Raw genomic sequence first — 27729 nt, forward strand, 5'->3', positions numbered from 1 at the left:
GTTGGTCTCCTTTTTCTTTCTAGGGAACCTTGGCTTACTGAGTGATATCCTCTTTTGTTTGTTTGTTTGTTTGTTTGTTTGTTCATTTGGTTGGTTGGTTTGGTTTTTGAGACAGGGTTTCTCTGTGCAGTCCTGGCTGTCCTAGAACTTGGAGACCTGCCTGCCTCTACCTCCTAAGCGCTGGGATCAAAGGCATGTACCACTGTGCTCTACTTTTCTGAGCTGGATCTTAAGACCTTAAAGTTACATATTAATTCTGGTCTGACCTTGTGGAGGTAGGTAGTGTGCTCTGGGAATTCGGCTAGATGGACAGATAGAAGCTGGAAATGTCCTTATGTAACTTGCTGCCCTCTCACCTTGTCCTCCCCGGCCACCACCCAGTCACCACTGTAGCCAGCAGACCTGGAGACTGCTTCTCTGCCCTGGCCCAGCGTGCCACTGATGGCAAGACTGCCTGACAGAGGCCTCTCAGGCACTTTGGTGACTAGGGGGAGCCTGGACTCTACCCTACCTCAGTGTTTACAAAGAACCAGGAATACAAAGGGTCTTTGAAAAATGTCTGTGAAGGGGAGGAGCTGCTGTGAGCGCGTGGGAGGCCTCCGTACCCAGGGAGATAGGTCTCGCACGTCAGGTAGCCAAAGTCAGAGCCGTCACAGTCCTCCACGCCCCGGTGCCGATAACCGTCTCCACAGTAGGCCCGATGACAGTCTAAAAGGACAAAAAGTATAGCTCTGAGAAAGGGCAGGATGGGGCAGGCTAACCTGCAGAGTGAGGACCCAGAGGAGTCCCAAGAGCATCGCACCCACTTCAGAACCAACTTGCGTGAGGCCTCAGACTCACCCAAGACCAAGCGTCACACTGAAGTAAGAATGTTGAGGTGAAGGTTCTGTGGAGCAAGCCTACGGGGGACAAGAGCCTTCACATCCTCTGTAAAACTAAGATAGTGGCACTGCCTCCCCTTCATAGAACCAATGTGGAACATTGGTAGGTAAGGCTTAGGAGACTGGAACAGCAGAGCCCAGTGAGAGAGCATGGGGAAGCCTCTGCCACCACAGAGCTCTGGGGAGGCAAGCTACCACTGGGCTGGGCCTGGGTTCCTGAGGAACCATGCAAAGATCATGGCTTTCCTACAAGGAGTAGGACTCCATCCACCCATCCACCCACCCATCTGTCCACCTGCCTACCCACCTACATATCAACTACACAGGGTCTAGTTATGTAGCCCATGCTGGCCTTTGATTTTTGGCAATCTTCTTGCCTCAGCTCTCCAAATGCCTTGATTATATGTGCTACAATGCCTGACCACCCTCATTTTTAAAGGACAAGGAGGCCACACTGCTTTCTTTTGATTATGATGCCTCCTATTGAAGGGATCCTTAGAAAAGCCAGCACTGGCTAGATTGTCACCCAAAAGTTGTCAGAGGTCTGGTGCAACTACACAGACAGAGTAACAATCTCTCCTTGCCTTTCAGTCCTGTCCTGGTTAGATCTTCCTCTCAGTGTCTGCCATCTGTCCCCTGAGCTTCTAGAAAGCAAGGACAGGGATGTTGTCCACACACTTCCAGTTCTGACCTCAGCAAACCGAGTCATGGATGGACACACTGACCCCAAGCTATATCCAGACAACATCAGCTTGAGGGCTCTCTGAAGGCACGACCCACGGTCATATAAAACCTCTCTTACAGTCAAGAGAGCCAGGCTCAGGTGGAAATGGCCCTCCACCTTCTTGATGGGCTAAGTGGCAACCGGAGCCAGCTGTGGAAGTCTGCGCTGACTCTGGAAACTGTGCTTCCATCTCACCTCATGCTCTGGTCCCCTTATGTAAACAACATACTAACCAGCACAGAACAAAACAGCAAAACCCCCAAATCATTGCAACTCCTCCAGACCCTGGTCCTAGCACTGTCCGAGAGTCTGGAGGCCGAGTTGGCCATCCCACTGTTCCGCCGACAGCTGACAGGGCTCATACCTAGTGTTCATTAGAAAAGGAGTTCTGGTTCACTCTCGGCTCCTCTTGCTGCCCCTTTCTCTAGCGTACAAAGAGAGGGCCGTTACCTTCTCCCAAGCCTGCAATATGTGTTTGCCAAGAAGTCAGGCTTGGAAGAAAGAGGGTCAGGGACAAGGAAACCTCTCTGGAGACATGACCCTGAACACCTCTCCTGTTGACATGCTTGGATGGGGTAAGAATTAAATGTGGCTGGGGAACCCACCTTCTGCCTCCAGTACATTGCTCCTTGCCTTGGTCTAAAACCATCACAGCTAGTAGCCAGGGCTTATGGGCTTATTCCCCCACCCCCTCATCCCCACCCCTGCCCCTCTGGCCAGGCCTCTGAGCCTGGGCCCCACTCACCAATGCAGCCGTCACTCACATCCGGGTTACCATCGTCACATTCCTCCCCAGGCTGCAGGACCCCATCCCCACAGGTGCCATGCTGCTTTATGGTGTAACCCACTGGGTAGAAAGGGGTTAGCTGGGCAGAGAAACACAAAAGCATTAAGATGGTGGTATGCCTAAGTAGCCACAAGGTAGGGGAGTCTCTGGCCCTGGAGCGGATGTTCTGGGTCTAGGAGGCATCCCTCGTCTTCGTCTGGGGAGGGGGTGAGAGAGATCATCTTTCCCAAAGGGAATCCTGGCTCAGGATGAGCTTCTGTTTGGACATGGGGCTGTGGAGGGCTGCTCAGGAGATAAGGGAGGGAGATATCTGGCCCTCTCCTGCAGCTCAGCAAAAGCTTGGTCCAGCTTCAATTGTCTAGCTTCCTTCCCTTCTAGTAGGAGCATCTCTCTCCTGGATAAGGACAGGGCAATCACAGCCCAAAGGGCTAGCCCAGAGTACCTGGATGGGGAGCCAGCCAAGGCTATCTTTGAAGTACAGAGATCGCTGGTCTCTTCGAAAGGCAATGGCATTTTGAGTGTTCAGCTTCTCAAGCTCCTCCTGGTTGTTGACCACAAAAATCTGCCAGAGAACATAGTGGTCAGGGGCCAGAGAAGCTTCCCTGCAGGACAGGGAAGGCCAGAGGAACCGATGCTCCGTCCACTTCTCAGGGGACAGTGTTGAGCCAGTTCAGAATGTCTGAGTTTGAACCATAGCTATCCACCTTGATTTAACTATTTAAATGCTTTTAAAAATCAGGCTACCAAGGCTTAGAAGATGACACAACCAACAGAGGTAAGTAATTGTTGTCTGGGGATGACTCTTCAAGAGTGGTCATACACAATGGTGATTATTACATCTAGTATGGTGTGTTGAACTCAGAGCACATGATCAAGCACTCAACCACTGTGCTACGACCCCAGCCCAAACACAGCTCTTTCAGACAATACAATCTCAACCACGTCAAAGTCAGACTTGAAATTAAGAGTGTGGAAAAAGCCCCTTAATGACCTCGCATCCAAAGTAACAGGTCGCCTGTTTTCCTTTGATTCTGTTCCTGCTTTGCAATTTCCAGTCGTGGGTGGAAGCCATTGTAACAAAAGAGAGTGAGTGAATTTTCCCAAAGTACACCATGAAGGCCTAAGATTTGGTAGACAGCATCTGCGGCACCCACCCAGACCACGCCCCAGAAGAGTCTTACCGCAGGAACTCGAGGGGAGCCGCGCCCATACATGGGGTCCCCATAGGAGGGGTTATTCACATTCGCAGGGGGTCCGCAAAGGCATCTTCCCGGGGGCCCTGGAAATCCTCTTTCCCCTTTGAGTCCCATTACAAGTTGTCCTAGAAAGCAACAGACTGTTGTGTAACTAGAGCCAAGCAGGTCAGGCGATAGGAGCAACCTGTGTAAAGAAGAGGAGTGAGAGCTCGAGGCCGGACAGGCAGAGGGAGAGGCTCTGGGCCATGATGTGACAGAATAAGGGAGAACCAACCAGCGAGTAATGGGGCCTCCCCTCAATCCTGCCTGGAAGGCAGACAATGCCTCGGATCCCACAACAGCCTTAGGTTTGACCTCGAAGTAACAACCTGTCAGAAAGACGAGGGGTTTGTGGACCCTCCAGCCCTGATAGCAGCATCTAGAGACTGAACCAAGCTAATAGACCATTTGCTGATGGCTCTTGATTTCCTTGGTGGAGGACAAGCCTTCTTTGTAACCATAATTGAAAAGGTTATCTTGTAGATGGATATGCAGTGGATGGAAGACTTTTATTGTATTTTAAAAAATGATTACTATTTATTTGAGGCACAGCAGGGCACACGGATGGAGGTCAGAGGACCAGTTTTGAGAGTTAGGTCTCTCCTCCCACCATTCAGGACCTGTAGACAGAACTCAGGCCATCAGCTGTGGCAACAAGTATCTTTGCCTGTTGAGCCATCTTGCCTGTCCAACCGACACTGTCTTCTAAGTTTCTTTTTTTAAAAATATTTATTTATTTGTTATATATAAGCACACTGTAGCTGTGTTCAGACACACCAGAAGAGGGCATCGGATCTCTTTACAGATGGTTGTGAGCCACCATGTGGTTGCTGGGAATTGAACTCAGGACCTCTGGAAGAGCAGTCAGTGCTCTTAACCACTGAGCCATCCCTCCAGCCCTTCTAAGTTTCTTATATAGAGGATATTTACAGAGGAATTTCTGAGTGTGTGTTTTATTTCTCCTGGAAGAAAATAGAACATTTTTCTCTCCTAACCCCATCTCCATCCCAGTACTAAGAAAAGTCAAGATACATCCTGGAAGAGTGTGGTTAGGAAATTCACTCTGTAGCAATGTCCTGGTTCGTAGTTCTCATGTTGATTTCCTCCAACCCCCTACCCTGGAGACAAGGTTTCTCTGTGTTGCTCTGGCTGTCCTGAATCTCACTCTGTAGACAAGGCTGGCCCCGAACTCACAGAGATCCGCCTGCTGCTGCTTCCTGAGTGCTGGGATTAAGGTGTGCACCACCACACAGCCACATTTTGACTCATATTGATCATTTATTTGTTTGAGATGAAGTCTGACTACATTGCCTAGCCTGGTCTTGAATGCTTGGATTTAAGCAATCCTCCTGCCTGAGCCTTGAAAGTGGCTGGAACTTCAGGTATGTACCACTATACCCAGTTTTGTCTTGACTTTTTTTTTAAAAAACAGGGTTCTGAAACTGAGTCTCACTTGGTAGCCCAGGCTGGCCGGGAACTTGCTATGTAGCCCAAGCTGGTCTCCAAATGGTGGCAATTCTCCTGTCCGTCTCCTAAGTACTGGAATCACAAGTTTAAGCCATCATACCCAGACTCTTCACCATAGCTTTTAAGGACCTCGATGCTTAAGTTACACCAAAACGGATTCCACACAGACCCCCAGGCATCTGCAAATTTGTTTTTATCAGGGCTGTTGAAGGAACCCAGGACCTTTGCATACGCTTGGTTTAGCATTCTGCCACTGAGCCACACTCGAGCCCTTGGCTATCCATAATTTTAAGTTTTCAGGATCCAGTGTTCTTCATGATGGAGAATCACTAGAGAAATGGTATGTGTACTGAATATCTCCCCATCAAATCCTCTTTCTCAGCATCCATCCTCCCTTCTCCAAGGGTCTCTTAGGTTCCCTCTGCCCTCAGTTCAAACATCACCTCCTCCAAGAAGCCTGCCACTCTGTCACATTTACGTCTGTCTGTTCTTCTTGGCACTCCCCTCCACTTACAAGCCTACACATTCTGAGGTTATTCTATCACCTCCTCTCTTCCCACAGGGTAAGTCTGACAAGGGCAGGCCACGGCTTGACACATGTTGGAAGCAGAGTATCTGTTTGGTGATTGAGTAACTAATTAGCAAGCAAAGGTCTTCCTGGAAGTCACATCTGTCTGACAGAAAGAGGCTGGAACAGGAGACATTTGACTGGGCAGAGCGATAGAGTGAGAGTGAGAATGAGAGAGAGAGAGAGAGAGAGAGAGAGAGAGAGAGAGAGAGAGAGAGAGAGAGACAAAGACAGAGACAGAGTGTGTGTGTGTGTGAGAGAGACAGAGAGACAGACAGAGACAGAGACAGAGACAAACAGAGAGACAGACAGAGAGAGGAGAGTGTGTGCGTGCGTGTGTGTGTGAGTGAGAGAGAGAGAGAGAGAGAGAGAGAGAGAGAGAGAGAGAGAAAGAGAGAGACAGACACAGAGAGAGAGAGACTGACTCCTGGGAACAGAGTCTGTAGATCCTAGAAGGGCAGCAAATAAAGTGAACCCAGGATACGACCTATGTTAGGACCATAGGGAAGACGCCACACAGTAGAAAGGACCCCCTGGAAGACCCCCACCTGCTTTAAGTCTTCCTGAGTTGGCTCACAAGCTGCTTCAACATCACGTCAAACTACAGTTCTAACGAAGAATAGGAGTAGAGTTCTGTGGGAAAGCATAGTCTTGGATTTTGATATTTTCAGATGACTCCAGAGAGATGAGGGACAACTTGAGAGAGGCACCTCAACAACCTTCTGGAATATTCTATGACCTCAGAGCTCCACCAGAAACAGCCCCGGAAAGAGCCAGGGCTTTTCAGATATTTATCTAATTAGTGGTATGACTGATATTTGAATAACTGCCCCATTCGGATGACAGATCCAAGAACATGGGCACTCCCAGGTACCATGTCGATTCATTCATATCCTGTCTGGCTACAGGAAAGAACTGTCCAAATTTATAATCGTATTATTGCAAATTACATCTTAGATTTTGCCTGTATTCCTTCTTTACTCCCATCCCCCCTTCCCCGTAACCTGAGTAGTTAAAGCGTTCCTATCCTCTCCAACTCCTACATCAGCTGGCTCCATGGTGCTGACAGACCTGAGGTGGCCTCCAACAGGATGTGGCAAGGAGCCTGCTGCTACCACTGCAGTCCCCCACTGCTTCCACTTCCTCCCAGGTGTCCGAGGACATCCAGCATCCTGCCAGCTTCCTGCTCTGAAAGACACAGCCTGAACTTCTTTACCCCAGGGCAGCTGTCTTTGCTACTTTGTGAGTTCTTCTTTCTTCTACCCTTTGCCACCCCTTTCCTTCCACCCCTTTACCCCCTAATCCTAGATAAAAGAGAAAAAAAAAGAGGACAGAGAGGAAAAGAAAGAGATCCCTGAATAAAGTTAGGAATTGGAGAGGGGGCGACATTATTTTGTACATGGTTGCTGTCCTCAGACTCACCAGAAGAGGGCATCGGATCCCATCACAGATGGTTGTGAGCCACCATGTGGTTGCTGGGAATTGAACTCAGGACCTTTAGAAGAGCAGTCATTGCTTGTAACCATTGAGCCATCTCTCCATCCCCCAGGGGGTGACATTATCGTTAGAGTACTTCCAATCGATTAGGGGTATTAAGTTCCTTTGATCTTTGCCGTCTGGATATCTAATTTTTTTTTTCCACACATGACTACTTAACAAACTCCAACCCACCTATCAGGGCGTTAGCATTTATGTACCCTTTGACAAGTTCACAGAAACTCCCTGCAGCTGACAAAGTCACGCCCCTGCTAGAGCACAAGACAAATCATAGTCAGGTGCTATGGACAATCTGAAGCAGCCTCATATCCCACACCTGGGATTAAAATGAGAACATGTTCTCATATTTCTGTGTTTTTTTTCAAAGAAACCAAAACTCGTAAATTCTACACCCCAGTCTCACTGCCATGCCCGATTGTCAGAGGACCTCGCTCTCCATCTCTCCCAGGAGCTGCCTGTGGGAAGCAGGAAGAGGAGAGCATGAGAAGGCAGAGGAACCAGAATAACAACCAAAGGGCTGTGTGGGGTTTCAGGAGCCACAGATGCACTCTGGACCACCAGCGATCTCTGTGGCCTTGAGGAAGTCCAAGGTTCTTAGACATAAAAGGAAGGATTGGGATAGGGCATTGGACAGAACACACTGTAACTTGTGTCCTCTTGAAAGAAGAGGATTGGAGGAAGGGGCAGAGGGTGCAGTTTCTTCTGGAGTGGCTTTGTGGCTTTTGTTTGATCTACTTCTTTCCCCAGGCCAGCCTTAGCACTTCCCATACTCTTAAAGGTTTGGGGGCTTTTATCAGATTAAAATGTGGGGGAGTCACTCCAGAGAACCGCTCAAACTCTGTATTATTATCCAAGTTAGACACAGGGATGTCTCTTCTAAACCCCTACCTACACCCTCCGCGCCAGATTTTCACAAAGAGCAGGGAGACTGACCCACTCTCCCTTTGTCCTCTTCACCCCTTCCTCTGGGTAGCTCCTCAGAAAGGAAGTCATTTGAAAGGAAGGAACAGGGAGGGGACATCAGTCTGAAGAGATGACCTTCAAACCTGCAGGTGAGGGAGGGACAGTGAGTCTCTGTAGGGACCAGTCCTGTGATGCCATGGGGGATGTGATGCTGACTCAGCTTTCAAGGTGGTTGGCGCCCAGCAGGAAAATGAAACACATCTGTCAAACGTGAGTCAGCTGCGGGTATAGATCAGCATTAGAGACTTTGTATAAGAAGCCCTGACCTGTGCTCAACACTAGTCTCACACACACACACACACACACACACACACACACACACACACACACACACACTCTAATGGAATAAGGAAAGACAGAAGGGAAGGAAGGAAGGAAGGAAGGAAGGAAAGAAAAAAAGAAAGGAAAGAGAAAGAAAGTCACCAACAGTGAGAGCCATTTAAGAAATGACAGTCCATCCTGTTAGGAAAGGCCAGGGTGGAGAGGTAAACAGTCATACCCGTCCAGAGAGAAGGAACTAGAGGCCAGGGACGGACAACAAAACTCTGCTGGCTGCCAAATCTCTGGGTTGCAATTCTCAACAGACTGTACACGCATGGCTTTCTGAGAACCTGCTCACCGTTCCCAGACACATCCTGAGGTCAGATGGGGCCAGGTTTGCAAATACACAAAAGCACACGGGGGGCAGCAGGGAGGTCTCAGTTTGCCACCCACCTTCGTATGCATCTACCCCACCACCACATCTCCAGAATCCTCGGGACATTAGCCCCGAAACACTCCAAGGTCCAAGGAGGTTCTTCCCACAGGCAAAGCTTGGCTTCCACCATGACTGGTACCTGTGGCTCCAGGGACTCCCTGTCTTGAGATGCTGTGATGCCCAAGCACAGCTTGAGACAATGGTCCCCAGAATCCATGGACAATTAGCTAAATAAGAGGTGGGGAAGGAGCAGGCCAAAGCAGAAGGGCCCTTCGCCAGTGTGTTCCTGCCACAGTTCACCAGGCTCCTCACCTAATCGTCTCTGGTTTTGTTTGTTTCACAGGGTTTCTCAGGGTAATAGCCCTGGCTGTCCTGGAACTCACACTGTAGACCGCTCTGGCCTTGAACTCACACAGATGCTCCTGCCTCTCCCTTCTGAGTGCTGGGATGAGCGCCAATACTTCCTAGCTCTTCACATAACCTTTTTTTGCGGCAGTTAGAAAGGTAGGGAAAAAAACCCAAAAGAGCTTTGAGTGAGACTGATTCTTCATGGTGCCTTGTCAAGATAGAGTCTAAGAGCAAACTTTTCTTTGGTTTGAGGGAATCTAACAGAATAGGACATTCCATGACAACCTCAGCATGTGTGGGCAAACATGTTCCTATAAATACAGTAGAAGAAAGGCATTGTGGACTTTTAAAATATTTCTATTTTATTAAGGAAAAGAAAGATGTAATTACAGTTGTGATTCCTTTCGTATAGCTGAAGATTGACTTAGGAATGTCGTCTTTTTACAGGTGAGGTGCTTCAAAAGGCCTTATGTTGAGCTGACCAGGGAATAAACTAAAGGACCTAGCTAATCAAATTAAATGGGTGTGATGATTTGTATATGCTTGGCCCAGGGAGTGGCACTATTAGAAAGTGTGGCCCTGTTGGAGTAGATGTGTCACTGTGGGTATGGGCTTTAAAATCCTCATCCTAGCTGACTGGAAGCCAGTATTGTGCTAGCAGCCTTCGGATGAAGATGTGGAACTCTCAGCTCCTCCTGCACCATGCCTGCCTGGACGCTGCCATGTTCCTTCCTTGATGATGCTGGTCTGAATCTCTGAACCTGTAAGCCAGCCCCAATTAAATGTTGTCCTATTAAGACTTGCCTTGGTCATGGTGTCTGTTCACAGCAGCAAAACCCTAAGACAATAGATAAAACAAGGTAGAAGCAGATCTATTTCATCTTCAATGATTGACTCTTAATTTCTTTTTAGAAGTTCCTTCCAATATACCCAATGCAAATAGCTTTCACCTCACTGTGTAAGACAGAAAAATCTGCAATGCCTTCTTCTGGGTTTAAGATAATGTTTGGAGACATGAAACATGTGAAAAAGATTGTAGTTGATGAAATAGGTACCCTTTCCCCTGAAAATATAAATGGTATCACCAATGTAATTTACTCTCTTTACTTCCTCTGTATGTTCTCCAGAATGTTAAAACAAAGTTCAGTGAGACAAATCGTAGAGAAATTAGGAAGCTATGCAAAGGAGACTCTGGTAGTTTCTAGCAAGAGATACAAAGCAGAGCTCTGTTGGTGTCTCCTTGTGTCCTCTCTGGGAGACATAGTTGAGAGTGTTACTGTGTAGATCAAGTGAAGCTACATAAGTCTTACCTGCAGATGGGGGTCCTGGGGGCCCAGGAGGACCTTGACGGCCAGGTTGACCAGAAGGCCCAGGTTTGCCTGGTGGGCCCATAATTCCACTGTCTCCCTTCTGACCCTAACAGAGAGAAAGATGGAACCCGTTGTTATATCATGGCATGACAAGGGTCTTCCTCCACATTGTCTCTAAGTCAGAGACCACCTTGCTCAGAAGAGTGAAAGCTCGTAGTGCGATATCACTGGTCTCCAGTACCCCACTCCTGAGACGAACAGAGCAAGCAACACTTGCAAGTTCAATGACCTCAGGAAGTTCATTTCTGTTCTAGAAACGTGGCATAGGACAGCAGAACCAATTCACCTCATCCCTGGCATTTCAGACCAGAATCTGTGCAATGCCTTACGTTCAGGTGGCCGAGTTGGACCTATCACGTAAACATTCATCTACATGTTAGGGTCGTTTTCATTCTATCAGAAGAGTTGTTTCTACCCACGGACTTCCTGTTGCTCTCTTGGTAGAGATAGTACTCCTTACTGAGCTCAAGAAGCTGGTCCTGGACTGGCCTTGAGTCAGAGGGTTTGTTGTTGCTGCTGATGTCTTGTTTTGTCAAAAACACCATGATTCTTATCCTACTTCTAAAAAAAAAAATCTCTCTCTTCAAACTCCAAGCTCTTCCTTATGCCCCTCTGCCTTCAGCTTTAAGCTCTGATGTCTCAGCAGCAAGATCTCCCCAGGCAACACTGGTGTTCCTCCTCGTGTTCTCTTAAAGCTTCTCTTCAGGCTGAGTGGCGAGGTGCATGCCTGTCATCACGACACTCAACAGGCTGAGGCAGGAGGATTGCTACTAGTTTAAAGGCAGTCTGAGAAACAGCGAGTTCTAGTTCTAAGCCACGGAGAGCTACAGGGTGAAACTCAGTCTCAGAAACCAAACACACACACACACACACACACACATACACACACACACACACACACACACACACACACACACACACCATGGTTCTTCTAGCATTTATTTCAGATCACTGGTCATAAGTTATTGTGTGATCATTCATCACGGTCTCCCTGGGAGACATAAGTTCCATGTAGGCTAGAATTTAACCCTGTCTATCTTCTCTCCCCAGACCAAAAGAAGGGGAAGAAGGAAGTTGGCAGTGGATGGGGAGGGATTTTTGATGATCTTTCTGTCAAGATATTTTACCTTGACTGCGAGGTAATTGCTTTGTGCCTTGGTAATTGCTTTTATCTTCTCTAAAGTAGGACCAGTAAATAGGCACCCACTTAGGTTCTGTGAGGTTAACAAAGATGGCAGGAGTGAAGATATGGCTTGTGAGGAATGAAGGAAGGAACAAGCTGATTGCCCTTGTGGCTGGCCAGGCTTCATCTTCTCTCATGGGGACACAAGTTCTGATTTCCTAGAGCCCTCTGGAGATCCTGGTAGAGAAGTACAATGACCTCTATACCACTGACCAAACAGCAGTCCTCTGTTGGAGAAGGCCATCTTCCTCATCCAACCGTGCAGCTTTGGAAGAAGCACATGGACCAGTGAGTTCCCTCCTCAACAGCCAGACCAGCTAGATCAACCATGATGACCAACTGGATGACAGATGTCCCGGCCAAATGTCCCTTACACCCAAGAAGTCCTGATTTCTTAAAGAGAGCCACACCTGTAGCTACTCTGTTTCCAATCACCACACTGATTCAGTGAGCAACCTTCCTGCCAACATGGCCCCTGGAGACTTTCCTATGCTTGTCCCAGGGGACCCATGAGGTTGGTTTGTTTCCAATTCCACTCTCACAGAGGAGGCTGTTAATCCTTAGGCCAGGGTGAAGTATTCCGAACGGCAACCAAGATGGGTCCCAGAATGGCAAAGGAAGTCACACCAGCTTAATATAGCCAGTAAGGCTTGTTTTTGTAACAGTAGGCCAGCTGGCTCCGGGCTCAGGAAGTGCACAGTCTGAAGGAGCTGGAAACGCTCCTTGACTCTGACACCAGCGGCAGAGGAAGCTTCTGCTTCGTTGCTCATTGTGTGGAAGGTACCATGTCTTTATGGGAGGTTTCCCTGGGCTGAATTAAAGGGGAAACATTATTTAGTCTTTATCTGCTGTGAACTTAGGAGGATTCTCTTATGGAAATGGTTCTGTATCCTTAACTGGAGATTTTTTTTTCCTTTTCTTTTTGTGATGCTGGGACTCAAGGCCCTTTGTACACTGGGTAAAAACTCTACTACTGACCTATATCCCCACCCCATGGAGGTTTTTAGGATCAAGTCAACAGCAGCTTTCCTGGACTGAAATCTGAGGATCCTCACTTCTGCCTTGGGAAAGAGCCAACCCAATGGAAAAAGCGTGTCCTCTTCTCTGCATTACCTATGGTCTGGGTGGCCCCACGCAATCTTCCTTGTTTATTAGAATATGATGCAGGTATTTTTAGAAGACGTTACAAATTCATTAATTTGTACAATAACAATAAGCTGCACACATTGCGATTTTAAGTTATAAGAAAAGGACAAAATAACTACATATTGGACATAAGAGAAAAGAAATAATTCTGAACTACATGTAACCCCAGCATGTTTGAGGCCAGAGTTTGAGGCCAGCCTGAGCTACATGAGACTCTGTCTCAAAGCAACAAGAACATAATAAATGGATAAACAAAGGAAGACATCTTAAAATGAAAGAAGGAAAAACTATGTAAGGTTATCATACCCAGGTCAGGCCATAACCAACGAAGGGATAGAGGCAGAAAGCCAGTGAGCTGGATAGAGTTCAAATATTCTCATTACAACGAAACAGTAAAAATTGGAGGTGCTAGCTATGTCTAAGAACTGGATTTGAGGGGCTGGGGATTTAGCTCAGTGGTAGAGCGCTTACCTAGGAAGCGCAAGGCCCTGGGTTCGGTCCCCAGCTCCGAAAAAAAGAACCAAAAAAAAAAAAAAAAAAGAACTGGATTTGGCCACTCCACAATGTAGGTATGTACATAATTATATCACCATCTACCCCATAAAATACAATAACAATTAAAAGTAAGAAATGTTTTATTTATGTGCTTGAAATAACCTTCTTCCAACACACTCAACATCATTAATATTAAAAAGTATACTTATTACAAGTATACATATCACAAGAATAAATATCAATTTTCAACAATTAAGGTTATTTACATAAGCTGACTTGTTTCTGGGTGTGCAAGCCGAGGCCAAGGGTCAACATCAGGTGGTTTCCTCTTTTGTTACACACCTTATTTTAAGACAGGGTCTCTCGCTTGTGGAACTGGCCAGAGTGGTTGGGACCCTGCCTCCCTGTGCTCGGATTACAGGTATGAGCTGCCACACTGGCTTTTCTTATGAATGCTGGCATCAGGCTCAGGCCTTATGCTTACCCGGGAAGAACTTTACCCATAAGTAACTGCCCCAGCCCCTACATAAAGCTAGATTTCAAGTATCTATTTGGAGGCAGAGGCAGGGAGATTACTGAGGGCAAGACCAGTGTGGTCTACAGAGGGAGTTCCAGGACAGCCAGGGTGACACAGAGAAACCATGTCTCGAAAAACAAAACAACAAAAAAGAAATGGGCAGCAAAGTTATGGTAATAATAATAAAAAGAAAAACAATGAAGGTGTAGAAAAGGCCAGGGCCCTCCGGTGTTACATAGTGAGACCTCATCTTACAAACAAACCAAACCCAACAACAACAAAAGGTGGCACGGCTCATCTCTCAGATGCCTCTGTCCACGAGTGAAGGGGCTAGTTTTCCTGTGGGCACTTAGCACAGTCCTCAAGCCAATGCAGGAGCACGAGCCCTCCTCCTCCCTTTCCCAACTGCATGACCTGGCTTGCCCTGCTGACTTGGGAGCTCAGGGTGAACAACTTCCCTAAACTCTTAACAAACCCAATGAAGAGAATCACCCCCAAATAGAAGCTTGTGTAGAAAAAACTGTCACCGGGGCCCAAAAGACCTACTAGCAGCCAGGAAGTGCCTAGGCCCTCCTCTAAAACTCCATCTATACCCAGCACACTGGGCAAAAGGCAGGTTTTCTGCCGAATGACCTCAGCCGCCTTCCTTGCTTTAGTTGAGACGTATGTGTGCTTATGACCTAGGTGAACTCTGCCCACTCTCACTTCTGACCTTGAGCAGAGCCTGTACTCTTGGACCGTGGCAGCTGTGAGAAGCCCAAAGGCTGGTCAGTGGTGAGGCTGCTCTGTCCACCAGTCCTGAGGATGCCTGAGTGCAGGGCTGTGGGATGGCTCTAGTTGACTCCGAATGCTTCTCCACACCCCTCCAAGCCACGGGGTGTGACCTCAGTGGGAGCAAACCCGGAGGCCCTTACCTGCTTGCCTCGTTTCCCTGGTCTTCCTGTGGGGCCCCGATGTCCTGCTATCCCAGATTCTCCCTTTGGACCCATTTCACCCTGGGGAGGAGAGAGAGAAGTGAGAGAAACAGGAGACACACCTATGCTGGTCTCTTGGCACCAGCATCTTCTCTTTATACTAAGTCCTTCCCAGGTAGGGCTGTCCCGGGAGCATGGGAGAGTGCTGAGCTCATATCCAAGGAACAGTAAAGAAGGAAAGAAGGCAGCCCCGAGTGTGTGACTTAGTAAAGCCATAGGTGCCCTGGTGGTCAAACGGAAGAGACAACCTGGTCCATAGCGGTCAGCGGTGGCTTCTGCATTTCAGTTGCATATGAGCGTGTGTCACTCCTGACTGGGGAAAAGGCTTTCTTGTCTAGTTGAACAACTCCATTTTTAGTACAGACTCACACGTGTGAGTTGTTTTTGATAGTTGGGAAATAGTCTTTTCCGACGTAATGCTGGGCATGCTTCTGATTCTTATTGAGGATTACACAGCTCTCCACTTTTTTTTCCTTTGAGATAGGGTCTCACTACAGAGCTCTGGCTAGCCTGGAATTTGATATGTAGGCCAGGCTAGCCTTCCTAGACACCCACCTGCCTCTGTCCCCTGCACACTGGGATTAAAGGGTAGTCACGTTCATCAGTTCTTCACAAATCAGTAAGTATTATTTTGAGTTCCAGCTCACTTCTACCTACTTAGAAAACTCTTTTTGAGGGGGCTGGAGAGATGGCTCAGTGGTTAAGAGCACCGACTGCTCTTCCCGAGGTCCTGAGTTCAAATCCCAGCAACCACATGGTGGCTCACAACCATCTGTAATGAGACCTGATGCCCTCTTCTGGTGTATCTGAAGACAGCTACAGTGTACTCATATATATATAATAAATAAATAAAATATTTAAGAAAACTCTTTTTGAGATAGGGTGTCCTGTAGTCCAGGCTGGCCTCTACCCGTCAATATAGCTGAGGATGGCCCTGAACTCCTCCTGCCTCTACCTCCCGGGTGCAGGATATGTGCCACTCTGTCCAGCTCAGATGAAAACCCTTTTTGTGAGAAGAGAGGCTTCAAGTATTTATTCAAATAGTTACCACAGAAATATTATTAAAATATGGAAAACAGTGTAAATTACATGCCTAATTGAAAATAACTCTTTCATAGTTCGAGGCCAACCTTTTGCAAAAATTATTTTTCAGACTGTCAAAATGGCTTTGTGGGAAAAGCTACTCACTGCTGAGACTAAAGGTGAAAGAGAAGCACCTCCCACCAGGCGAACACTGACCTCCATATGTGCACTTTGGCGTGTGTAACACACACACACACACACACACACACATACACACACACGCGCGCGCACAATTAAAAATAAACTTAAAGAAAGAATTTTCCTTACGTCTCTGTTAGGGGTCTGTGGTTCCACATGGCCCTGGGGATGTTTTCTCAACCCTCCTGAGCTGTTCAGAGAGGCCCAGGGCATATCTTGTTTGGCCAGAAGAAAACATCAGCATGAAAAATTATACATTTTTAAAAAGAGGTCTTTGGAAGGAAGTGTGGTTCTTCTCTTTACCAGCTGGAAGCAGCTAGGGATTTCTGATCTAATTTCTCTCCTAAGACCTAATTACGGTTATCATATCAGCCCTGTCTTAAAGCAGCCTGCCACGAAGCGGGGAAGACTGCGTTTTCTATGCCAAGCCTGGAAAATGGCGCAGAAGCCAGAGAACCTGTCAAATTTAATTTAATAGTAACCTATGAGTCTTCGAGAGTCACTGTTGCAGGGAATGAAAATCTAGACGGAGCATCTTAAGGTATTTCTTCTCTTTCAAAGTTTGTTTTGCTTTGTTTACATGATTAATCTATTTTTGAAAGGTAGCATCCACCTAGGGTAGCAGGAACTGAGTTCCTGACAGGTTGAGGTAAGTCATATCGACTTGCATAAAGACCGGTGGCTGTGTACCACAGGATAGAACTGTTTCACTATAGAAAGTAACCCTTTAAAGCGAATGCTTTTAAAAATTAAAGACACTAAGAAAACATTCGTTTGCATATTTAACCATTCCGGTTTATGATCCAGGTAGAGATAACAATCTCCAGTGCCAATGACTTATAACACGAGGACCCAGCATCGCCGAGTTAGCATGCATGCTAGTTTGAATGAGAACAGCCCCCATGGGTTCGTGCATTTGATTGGTTAGTCGGCACTTGGTGGGACTGTTTGGGAAGGATTAGGAGGAGTGCTCTTGGAGGAGGCGTGCCACTTGGGGTGGGCTTTGAGGTCTCAAAAGACTGTGCCATGTCCAGTGTGTTGTTTCTCTCTCTCTACCCCCCACTTCCTCCCTCTCCCAAGTATGGATCTAGATGGAAGCCATTAGCTCTTTCTGATACTGTCATGGACTCTAAGCTTCTGAAACAACACACACACACACACACACACACACACACATACACACACACACACACACACAGAGACACACACACACACACACACACACACACACACAACTTGCCTTGGTCATGGTGTCTTATCACAGCAATAGAAAAGCAACCATATTATCTCAGGAACTGTTTTGATTGGTCAGTACCTTACAGCATTGGGAACCCAGCATTTCATGCCAGCTTAGGGACTGTCCTACATGGTCAGTACCTTACAGCATTGGGAACCCGTCCTACATGGTCAGTACCTTACAGCATTGGGAACCCAGCATTTCATGCCAGCTTAGGACTGTCCTACATGGTCATTTATGCATTTCTTTCTTTACACTGTGGCATCCTCCCTTGTCTAACACCTAACCTTACTCCACATCCTCAGTCTAAGCCAAAGCTTTCCCAAATCTGCCTGTCTACTGCTACCTTCACATTTTTGTTTTATCAATACATCACCCCATGGTTATTTACCGAATAATTTTTCTTTAATACCTAAACCTGTCTCCTTTTCAAATTAGGCCTGTCCAAAGTGAGATACTAAATTTCTCACTATTTAAATAAAATCGTTGTCATCTGTTTAAAATAACCCTGAGTTCCTCCAGCAGTGTCTGCCACCCTTGGGTGTTTAGGAAGCAGTGACTCTCAAACACATCACTCAGGGTTTGAGAGGAAAGAGGGTCCTTGACCATTGCGGCTCAGATAGGAGATAGGATTCGCTCCTCACAAAACTTTCAGGTTTTAAATCTTACCATGGAGCTCCAGGAGGCAGGAGAAGCAAAGGGAGCCTCTCTCTCTGTGGTGCATATGGGGAGAGAGTGGGAACAGTCTTTCCCTGCTAAGCTGGAGGCTGACTTCAGACCTTCCTACTACCCTCTCCCCAGCATATAAGACACCGATTCCTCATCTCAAATTGGAACTTCCCACAATTAAAATCAGTTTCTCTGCCTGAAGGGCAGAGGAGGGACTGTTTGCTATGTCTGGAGGGCCTGAGGTCTAGTCTTTCTACGTCTAGATACTTACTTTCTGCCCCAGCATTCCAGGAAATCCAGGGAAACCCTGTGAAAAGAACAACGAATACCGTGACTGTCTTCAAATACCACTTGGAAGAGAGCTGTGGGCGGATTTGATCAGCCATTTTCAAGATGGCTGCCCACCAGTCCATAGATCGTGGGAGCCCGAGCTGACACTTCTGTGGAAGTTGTACAGATTTGCTATTACCTTTTCTCCTTTGGGACCCAAGTCCCCTCTTTCACCTCTGGATCCCTAGGAGAAAAACAAAAGGGAGGGTCAATGGCCTCATATCGGATTGTGTTGGGGTTTGGGGTGAGGGGTAGTGATAGGAACATTTCAAATCGGAAAACTCCCTAAGCCAACACCCTCACTTTTTCAAAGCTCTAGGCTTCTGGAAGAAACCTGGCCCGAGGACAAATCCTCTTTTTCCACTGCCCCTTTGCTGAATAGTCAAAGCCCAAACTCTTCCCTTGTCCCATTTGCTCCCTTCTCCCTGCGAGGGGCAGGGTATGAGCCTCACTGAGAGCCCTTTTTTACCAGAACTGTCCTGTCTCAGGAGGCCCCTCTGGCCTCCCTCGCCTACACAGGACGAGGACAGAGGAGTAGCTGGTGACTGAACAGAGGGCTGGGTCTGTCTGCCACCCACCGCCAACTCCAGAGCTGTGCCCAGACCGGGGTCTGGAACGGCCGGAGACAGAGGCGCACTGACCTTTTCCCCTCTGGATCCAGGGAAGCCCTAAAAGAAAGCAGGCAGATGTTTATACTCAGCCCCTAGGACAGCTGGGCGTACTGAAGAATGGGAGGAGTCCCTGAACGGGCTGTAGTGTGAGCTCTAAGGCACACGCAGCAGTAAACACGAAGATATCCAAGAGGTGTGTGCTTAGAACAGGCAACATACAAACAACATCGCTTTTCTCGGCTCCCAAATGCCTAATCAGGAGCCTAACCCTGCCGGCTGAAGAGACCAGGAACAGGGCACGATTGTCCCCCAAAGGGCTGACTTCCCAGCACCGTGACAGTGTCCCAGTGCTGCCCTCCCTTTCTCTGTTGATGTCTGTGTGAGGAGACCTGGGGACCCATCTGCACCACACACTGACCTTAGAGCCCATCGGTCCTCTTGACCCTGGCAGACCCATCATACCCACGTCGCCTTTTTCGCCCTGTGGCAATGAGAGGATAGAAAACAAAACCCGTGGTGATATTTCTCAGAGAAGCAGAAGCAGTTGCCAGGGAAACTGGGGTGGGGCCAGGGTATTGGGGCGCAATTGGGAACATGAATTCCATATACCCTTTGCCTCCTCCCAGGGTTCTTCTTTCCACTTTTCACTGTGGTCCTTGAGATTAAACAGAGAACAAAAAACACCTGTGGTGGACAGATCACCAAACTAAATACTCACTAACATGTTGTAAATGGCGGTGCTTGGTCTTTTCCTGGAAAGGGGTGTGATAAGGCAGGGGAGACAGCATGAGGGTCTCAGAAGATAGGCTGTCCCACCTATTAAGTCTTTGTTTGCTTTGCTCTTTGCATAAGGAGGATCTTTCAGACATCTCATTACACTCTCACCCTCAGTTTAAAGCCAAGTAGAGGGAAAATCAGCCTCAGGGCATAGACACCAGAGGAAGGTGGTAGTCGGGTAGGACATATTCATGGTCTCTTACAAAACTGTATGCCACCTCTAACTGGTAGAAATATAGAGTCTATTATATGCTATCAGGGGGATTATTTTGTGATGTTCATTTCGGTTGTTGCCTTTGTTTACTTGCTTGTTTGGTTTTGTTTTTTAGGCAAGGTCTCATGTACTCCCCACCCTCCCGGTTTATGAGAATTCATGTGATGATGACCTTGAACCGATGCTCCTCCCTGCCTCTGAGTTCAAGGATTACAGGAAATATTATCACCACGCCTGGCTACATATTCTGAATTGCAAGTGTCTTTATAAATTACATTAAATAGGCCTGAAGAGATGGTTCAGTGGTTGAGAACATTGGCTGTTCTTCAAGAGGTCCTGAGTTCAATTCCCAGCATCCACATGGTGGCTCATAACCATCTGCTATGGGATCTGATTCCCTCTTCTGGTGTGTCTGAAGACAGAGCACTTGTATACATAAAACACACACACGAATAAATCTTTAAAAAGAAATTCCATTAAATGTAAAATTAAGCTAGTGAAATTAATCTTGCCAGTATTTTACTTTTATTTAATATAATTGTCACTTCAACATGTAATCACGATACAATAAGATTTTAAAATTGCATCTTATTTAGTGTGTGTGTGTGTGTGTGTGTGTGTGTGTGTGTGTGTGTAAAACCCACACAACACACATGCACACATGTAGAGGTCACAGGACAACTTTTGTGAGAGTTAGCCTTCTCCTTTCACATGTGGGTTCCAGGGATAAAACTCAGCTTGTCAGGCTTGGTGGCAAACACCTTTACTGACTGATATATCTCCCCAGCCCTGAATAGTTTTATAAATTAAAACTTGGGTGAGTCAAAATGAAACGTTCAGGTCTTCATTTATACTAGTCACACTTCAAGGGGTTCACAGCTATTTGTGGTTGTCGTGATGGACAGCTTAGCTCTCTACAGTGGGGCTTTTGTTCTGTTTGAGTCAGGATCTTACTCTAGATCAGGCTGACCTGGAACTTGCTTTGTAGCCCAGGCTGGACTCTAACTCATAGTGATCCTACCTCAGCTTTCTGAGTACGGGTCCATGTGTATGAGGCACCATGCCTGGCCATACAGTAAACTGAAAATTGCCTGCGTGTATTTGTGTGCACCATGTGCATGCCTAGCGTCCAGAGAGGACAGAAGAGAGCACTGAATGCCCTGGAAGTGGAGTTACAGATGGTTGTGAGCCACAGTGTAGGTGCTGGGAACTAACCACATGTTCTCTGCAAGAACAGCATCACTGTTAACCGTGAGCCGTCTCTCCAGCTCAAGATACAGTAGTTATTTTAAGGAAGATTTCCTTTGGACGTCTTCATATTTATTACCAATGCAGCCAGTAAGGCAGAGCAACAGAGGATATTCGCTTGCCTTGCCCTGGCTTCTGCTGGTCAAATCTTCAGGTCATGGCCTCGGCACCCTGCGGTCTGTGGCAGGCGGCAGGAACACAAGACAAAGGAAGATGGGGGTGTGTTTGCTTTGTGCACTCTCTCAGAGGGGAATCTGTATCCTTCCAGCCTGCCTAGAGTCCTGGACTGTCCACCCGTCAGATCGGTGGGACAGGCGAGAGCTTCCCAGACCCAAGTTCCCTTTGGGTCCTCTCAGAGAAATCAGACTAGCACACTCATTCTCGGGACAAAGGGGAAGTGGAGATCCTGGGAAAGAAAGGGAGCAGCCCCCGTTTCTCTACAGGAGCAGAGTCACAGCACTGACCAAGGTCTGCAGGCGACAGGAAGAAGAAGCACTTAGGGGCTGGGAGCTGCATTCCAGCTATTTCCCTCTGAAGGAAGTGATGTGCTTGACCCAAGGTAGCCATCGTCCCCCTCATATTCTGATACTACATGAGCCCCAAACATATATGACACTTACCCTGGGTCCTTCAGGGCCTGGCCAGCCAACGGGCCCGGGCTCGCCAGGAACACCTGGGGGTCCAGGTCTACCCTTCAAAGACCAAGAACAAAAGTCAAGATACCTTGGTATGCTTCCCTCCAGCCAGGAATAACTGGGGTCCTGATAAGAGTATGAGGCCACCAGACATGGGCCCATCCCTACCCTACCAAGAATGAAGGCTTAAAAACCCGTGTCAAACAGAGTTGGATTTTTAAAACCAAACATTTTATTTTACTTAAGAAATGGAGACCAGTGGCCAGCAGGATTCTAAACTTCTCGGTCTCTCAAATTTCATTATCTCTATAGAGCATACCTGCCTGTCACTTGTTTCCTGTGAGTTCTCCACAGGTTGTCCTGTGGCACGAGCTGGGACAGTGTTGGGAGCAGCAGCAGATGCTGTTGGGACTCCCTCAGAAGCATTTTGCCTGCTTGCTGTACCATCCATCAGTGGCTACACTGTCGGCTTCCATAAAAGCCTGCATCCATGAAGCTCACTTCTGGGCACTGGAACATCCCGGTAACTTATGAACCTTCCCTTTCTATACCCAGCATCACAGACCTCTTACCATGAAGGCGTCAAGGAAGGACAAACAGACAGGCTGTCGATACACCCAAGCTCAGGCTGCTAGAGCTGGACTTCCCCTCTGCACACTCTCGTGACACCCTTCTCCCCTCTTTGCAGGTTCCTCCTGCTAGTGTTCCTCCATAATCTATTCACTCGTACCTGTCTCTGCTTCCAGAGAACCCCATCTCAGCTAAGGGTTACAGAAGAATGACCTTCGTGAACAAGGATGAGACTGGGGGGTGGAGGTGTCTGTTTTGAGCTCTACACTTGGTGGCTCACTTCACAGTTAGCTAGGGATTCCAAAAACTCAGCTGAGAGCTCAGGGATGCCAGGTGCTGGCATGTTCACTCTGCTTTTGCCTTCCACGGGCATGGCAGACATTACTAATCAACACAGACCATGCTCACGGGCATGGCAGACATTACTAATCAACACAGACCTTGCAGGTTCCTACCACCACAGTTTCTTCAGGACAGCATTCAACAGTCACTGAGCTGTGGCTGGCCTTGTTATTTGTACCACGCAAAGGTCCATTTATGGCTTCGGTCGCTAATAAAGTCACTGGCATCTTTTAGGATGGATTTGCTCTTCCTTCAATCCCTTAAGAACTTTAAGAGCTACCACTCGCTGACCTCGGTGACGTAGCCTGCTGGCTCTTCCGCTGACGCTAATGATGGTGCGAGGCTAGTCCACTCAGAGCCCCTGGAATGTCCAAAGCAAAGACCTTCACTCCCGTCTACTCCGACACTTTATTCCAGTTTGATGACAGTCATTTTGTGTCACCGGTTGGGGACTTGGAGAGTTCCCCTTTGGGTGGCAGGATGAAGCTGGGGAAGTGTGACCAGCAGCCTCTGGAAGAGGTTGGTCAGATGCTAGCAGCCTCGTGCTCCAGCTCTTAACCAAAGCGTTGGCAGAAAAGGCGAGCGTGCTGACGTCATCGGGTGCTGACGTCATCAGTGCTGACGTCATCAGTGGGCGCCAGCACCGCCACTCCCCCAGGGTATCGGCTGCCACTGAACACATTTGCATGCACACGCAGCACAGTTACCCGACAAAACAGCATGGGTCCTACCTTCCTTCCTGGGCGGCCAAGATCCCCCTGTGCATGGAGAAGACAGATAAACAGAGGTTGTTTGAAAGAGGAGTTCTGGGACTGACAACTTAGGAGGGCTGAGGCCTGGCCATGCTGTGGCTTAGTCAATCAGTTGGTCACTTGACCAGTTACAGCACCCCTGCCATACCAGCGGCCTGAAGCGGGACACACCAACGCCACCCCCTATTATAGCTGCATCCACTCAATGGGGAGCCCTTCTCATCTGCCAAAACGGAATGTGCACATGTTTTGAAATCCCGACCAGAACATTCTCAGTGGCATGGCCAGAAAGCAAGTGGTGGCTACCAAGGTGAGGTTTGATTAGAAAGCAGAAGTTCATACCTTTTCTCCCTTTGGTCCTGCCTTGCCAGGAAGCCCAGGTGGACCCTACACAACCGAGAAAAGAGGTGAAGAAAACATGTGTCTGACCAAGGCGAGACTGCAGGAGAGACTGCCACTGGGCCTTTACAGAGCAGGCTGACCCTGGTCGGGGAGGGGAGGTCCAGGGACACCCGCAGGGACCTCTCAGTCCTGCAACCCACTCCCCTTGCTGGCTCTCTTCCTTCTGTGCTCTGGCTACACTTCTCTGAGGCCCTGACAGGAAAGAAAGTTTAGTTCTGCATGGAGAGCAACTGATTCTGATAACCTCAGGGAGGAGCTGGGCTTGGTGGCCCAGTCCAGTAATCTCAGAACATGAGTACTGGAGGCGGGAGATCAGGTATTCATGGCCAGCCTAGGCTACTTGAAATCCTGTCTTATAAGTAACAAAAAAAGGAAAGAAAAAGATTTTCCACAAATGATTTGTGGGCTCCAGGTGCGGAATAATCCTTTCCTGCCAGAGACTTTCTTAATGAAAGGTAAAGAGTTGTTACATTGTTTACAATGGCTGCCATCCCATCTGGGAGACAGGAGGCTCCAGCAGAGGCTGTAAAAACGCCAGTGTTTTGAACATTCACAGCCAGAAGCGCCTGCTTTCTGCTCTCATATCTCTGAAAAGCTCACGACTGTTTTCCAAATTTCTGGGAATAGCAGAGAGTAATCTGCCCAATCCCTTGGCCTCCATACCCCTACTGTCTACAAGTGACCAACATGACAGCCTGTCTCAAGTGAGATTTCTCCAAAACTTGTCCAAACGATCCTGTCCTCACGTTACAATTTCCCAAAGTTCAGGCCAAACCCAGAGCAATCACTTGGTCATCTGGGGCAGTGCGAGTGGGAGAGCTCTGAGACTGTTTGCCTTTCCCGGGGATCTCAGGGGAAGACAGAGCTGGGAGGAACCACCTTTGGGTTATCTGCCTTCTGGTTTAGGAGGCAGAGTTGGGAAGTTGCTTTCTATTTCCAAGACTTTTGTTTCTTGAAACGGTTATAGAACTGTTTTCAAAGATCATCGAGCTTAGCACGCACCAAACAAATATGGATTCTGATCGAATGGAGGGGTGTGTGTATGTGTGTGTGTGAATGTGTGTGTGTGTTTGTGTCTGTTTCTGTGTGTGTCTGTGTGTGTGTCTGTGTCTGTGTGTGTGTGTGTGGGCACGCACATACACGTGTACCCGAGATCTTCCTTCCTTCCTTTCCTTTTTCCCTCCTTCCCTCCCTCCCTCTTTCCCTCCCTCCTTCCCTTCCTCCCTCTTTCCCTCCCTTCCTCCCTTTTTCCTTTCTTCATTCCCCCTCCATTTCTTCTTTGCTGTGGTAGAAGTCTTACCCTGGCTGTCCTGGTACTCAAAATGGCTAACTCAAGGCAGTCTCCCTGCCTCTATCTGCTGAGTGCTGGGTTTACAGGCCTAAGCCACTGCACCTGGTGAGATTGCCTTTCTAATGATGCTAGTTGCAGGTTTAGAGATCTCACATTGCACAGACTCCGTGTGTGGGCAGAGGAGCCTCTATGTGACTCAGGCTTGTGGGAGCTCAGAGGTCCACTAGTATGACTGGGACTGCTGATCTGAGATGGCCAGAGGACCCCCCCCCCACCTCCTTCCAAATGCTTGGTTGGTTCTCATGCACATCAAGACCCATCAGAGAAGGGTGCTGAAGAAAGGAGTCCACCTTACAGTACCTCACCTGGACTTCCTGCACTCCCCAGCCCCTTTATGATAGCCTCTGGCTTCTGAGTTCTGGGTCCCATTTTCATTTATAACATCTAACAGATGATTTTATCGTTTGCTTCCTCATTCATTTTGTTTTCGAGATAGGGTCTCAGGCTAGTCTTAAGCTCAGGGTCCTCCTGCTTCAGCCTTCCAAGTGCTGGGATTACAATTATGCTATCACACACGGTCAATGAATGTTTATGGAGAGCAGGCTAGTTATAGCCCCCAGGTTGGGTAGACTAGGAAGTGGGGTGGATGTTATCCCTGTCCCTGTCCAAAGTGGATCAATAACTTTTCCTCTACAAAGTCAGAGAGTGATTCTCTTAGGCTTGGAGGGCCACATCTGTCACATCCTCAGCTCTGCCCTGCTGGCCTGCAAGCAGCCACAGACAGTAAAACTGTAGTTACAGAAAGAGGTAGGGCTGCATTCAGAGCCACACTCTCAGACTTGGCAATAGTGAAAGGCTCACCTCTCCCCCTCCTGCACCCCACCTCCTCTTCCCTCCCATCCTCTCCCCTCTCTTCCCCTCCTCTGCTCCCTGAGGTAGGGTTTCATTCTGTACCCCGAGCAGTCTTGGAACTCATATAGTGGGTTCCAGTCTGGTCTCAAACTCATAGTAATCCTCCTGCCTCAGCCTCCTCTGAGTGCTGGAGTTAGAGCTATGCTTGGCTCTAAGGAGGGAACATGGAAATCAGCCTCTGAGAGACTAGGAGGAGTACATCAAAACTTGAGCGGGGCCCTGGAGTGCACACCCCAAGGCTGAGGCAAGCTTGCAGTGCGTGAGGAAGAGAGGCAGACATCATAGCTAAGCTCAAGGTGGAGAATGTGCAAGCTGAGGGAGCCAGAGTCTTGGGACTTTGTCTTCCAGGTCAGGACATTTGGCTTTTAGTCCCCTAATGCTAGGAAGCCATGAGAGGGTCAAGTAGCTGAGTGGTGATTTCGATGCCTCCCGTCTAGGATGACACTTGGGACATACAAGCTCATGGCATCCTCTTACTCCTCCTGGTGGAGGACCCAGAGCCTTGGAGCAGTTGGCAGCATGAACTCATGGCAGCAGATCAGCCTGGGATGGGAGTCTGCGGAGTGCAAAGGTTCTTTCTCTAGCAGTGATCTTCTCTTGTACCTCGCTTGGGGGCTGCTGGTGCTCATAGCAGTCCAGAGCCCGGGAAACCTAAGGTCCCTCAGAGAGCCACTTTCCTGAATTGAGCATGAAACCTTCTAGTCCACAGGTGGGGTGGATGGTCACGTTCTATCCGATGACAATGACAACAGCCACCGCCTATAAGCAGCATCCTCAAATATGATGTGAGACCCTCAAATCTATCGTGGCAGGGGCTGCACAGGCGAGGCCGGATTCACCCAGAGGCTCTTCAGGGCCCCGAGGCTGGAGAGGAGCCGCACAGCACATCACAGGGCAGACGCTAGGAGGCTGTGTCCATTGGGTTATGCGAAGACACAGGAGGGGGCCTGGAAGGGCGAACTCACCTGGGGCCCAGGGGGGCCAGGAGAGCCTAGAGAGCCTTGCATGCAGGGTGATGGGGAGGCCTCAAGTTCCAGAAGATTCTTCATGTCTGGGGAGAGAAGCTACAGAGGAAGGTGACAATGGGTTAGAGGTCAGACCAACGAAAGAGCTGCCTCCTGGCTGGCCCCCGCTATATTTCTATGCAGTGGGAACCTCTGCACCCCCCCCATGTTTTTTTCCCTTTTAAGTAGACAGTACATTGTATCAGACTGTAGCATCCCAGTGCTTTACTCTAACTGTATTTTGATGCTTGCTACTGAGTGTCTCTCTAGCCTGCTTCTCTTTTTCTATCCTCCACTTCCCATTTCCGTCTTCTTTCTTCCATCCTCGCCCCCACTGCACAGATTTCCATGAATGCTTGATTAAAGCAAAGCAATGAAAATGGGGGAACTCTGCAGCCCATGGGGATTTGGAACCTCTGAATGCACCTTCGTGGTGTTTTTTTTTTTTTTTTTTTTGGTTCTTTTTTTCGGAGCTGGGGACCGAACCCAGGGCCCTAGCAAGCGCTCTACCACTGAGCTAAATCCCCAACCCCTCGTGTTTTCAAAAAGATGAGGTGTCTTGCTGCCAAGCCTGGTCCCATCTAACTCCCAGACGAGAAAAAGGTCCCCTCTTCACAGACCGGACCTGGCAAGGGAACAGACGTGCGAATGAATTGGTACAA

At 48.2% G+C, this 27729-nt stretch overlaps 1 protein-coding gene across 6 annotated transcripts in view; it reads right to left on the bottom strand.

Moving 5' to 3' along the window:
- The window catches only part of Colq (collagen like tail subunit of asymmetric acetylcholinesterase), a 92242-nt gene that overhangs the window by 4250 nt on the left and 60263 nt on the right, over positions 1-27729 (bottom strand). For 5 of the 6 annotated variants that reach the window (NM_019274.3, XM_039094440.2, XM_039094438.2 and 2 more), the window contains exons 3-16: positions 27029-27127; positions 23801-23845; positions 23438-23464; positions 21780-21851; positions 19339-19401; positions 18951-18977; positions 18449-18493; positions 18251-18286; positions 14793-14873; positions 10478-10583; positions 3574-3713; positions 2835-2954; positions 2351-2471; positions 606-708 (exon numbers count right to left, since the gene is read on the bottom strand). In NM_019274.3, the coding sequence (NP_062147.2) occupies positions 606-708; positions 2351-2471; positions 2835-2954; positions 3574-3713; positions 10478-10583; positions 14793-14873; positions 18251-18286; positions 18449-18493; positions 18951-18977; positions 19339-19401; positions 21780-21851; positions 23438-23464; positions 23801-23845; positions 27029-27127 (1085 nt within the window). Of the gene's footprint in view, positions 1-605; positions 709-2350; positions 2472-2834; positions 2955-3573; positions 3714-9868; positions 10006-10477; positions 10584-14792; positions 14874-18250; positions 18287-18448; positions 18494-18950; positions 18978-19338; positions 19402-21779; positions 21852-23437; positions 23465-23800; positions 23846-27028; positions 27128-27729 lie in introns of those variants that run through there. The other variant, XM_063275285.1, reaches the window with a different exon arrangement.

The sequence above is a fragment of the Rattus norvegicus genome, chromosome 16 (assembly GCF_036323735.1).
Source record: "Rattus norvegicus strain BN/NHsdMcwi chromosome 16, GRCr8, whole genome shotgun sequence".
Lineage (NCBI taxonomy): Eukaryota > Metazoa > Chordata > Mammalia > Rodentia > Muridae > Rattus > Rattus norvegicus.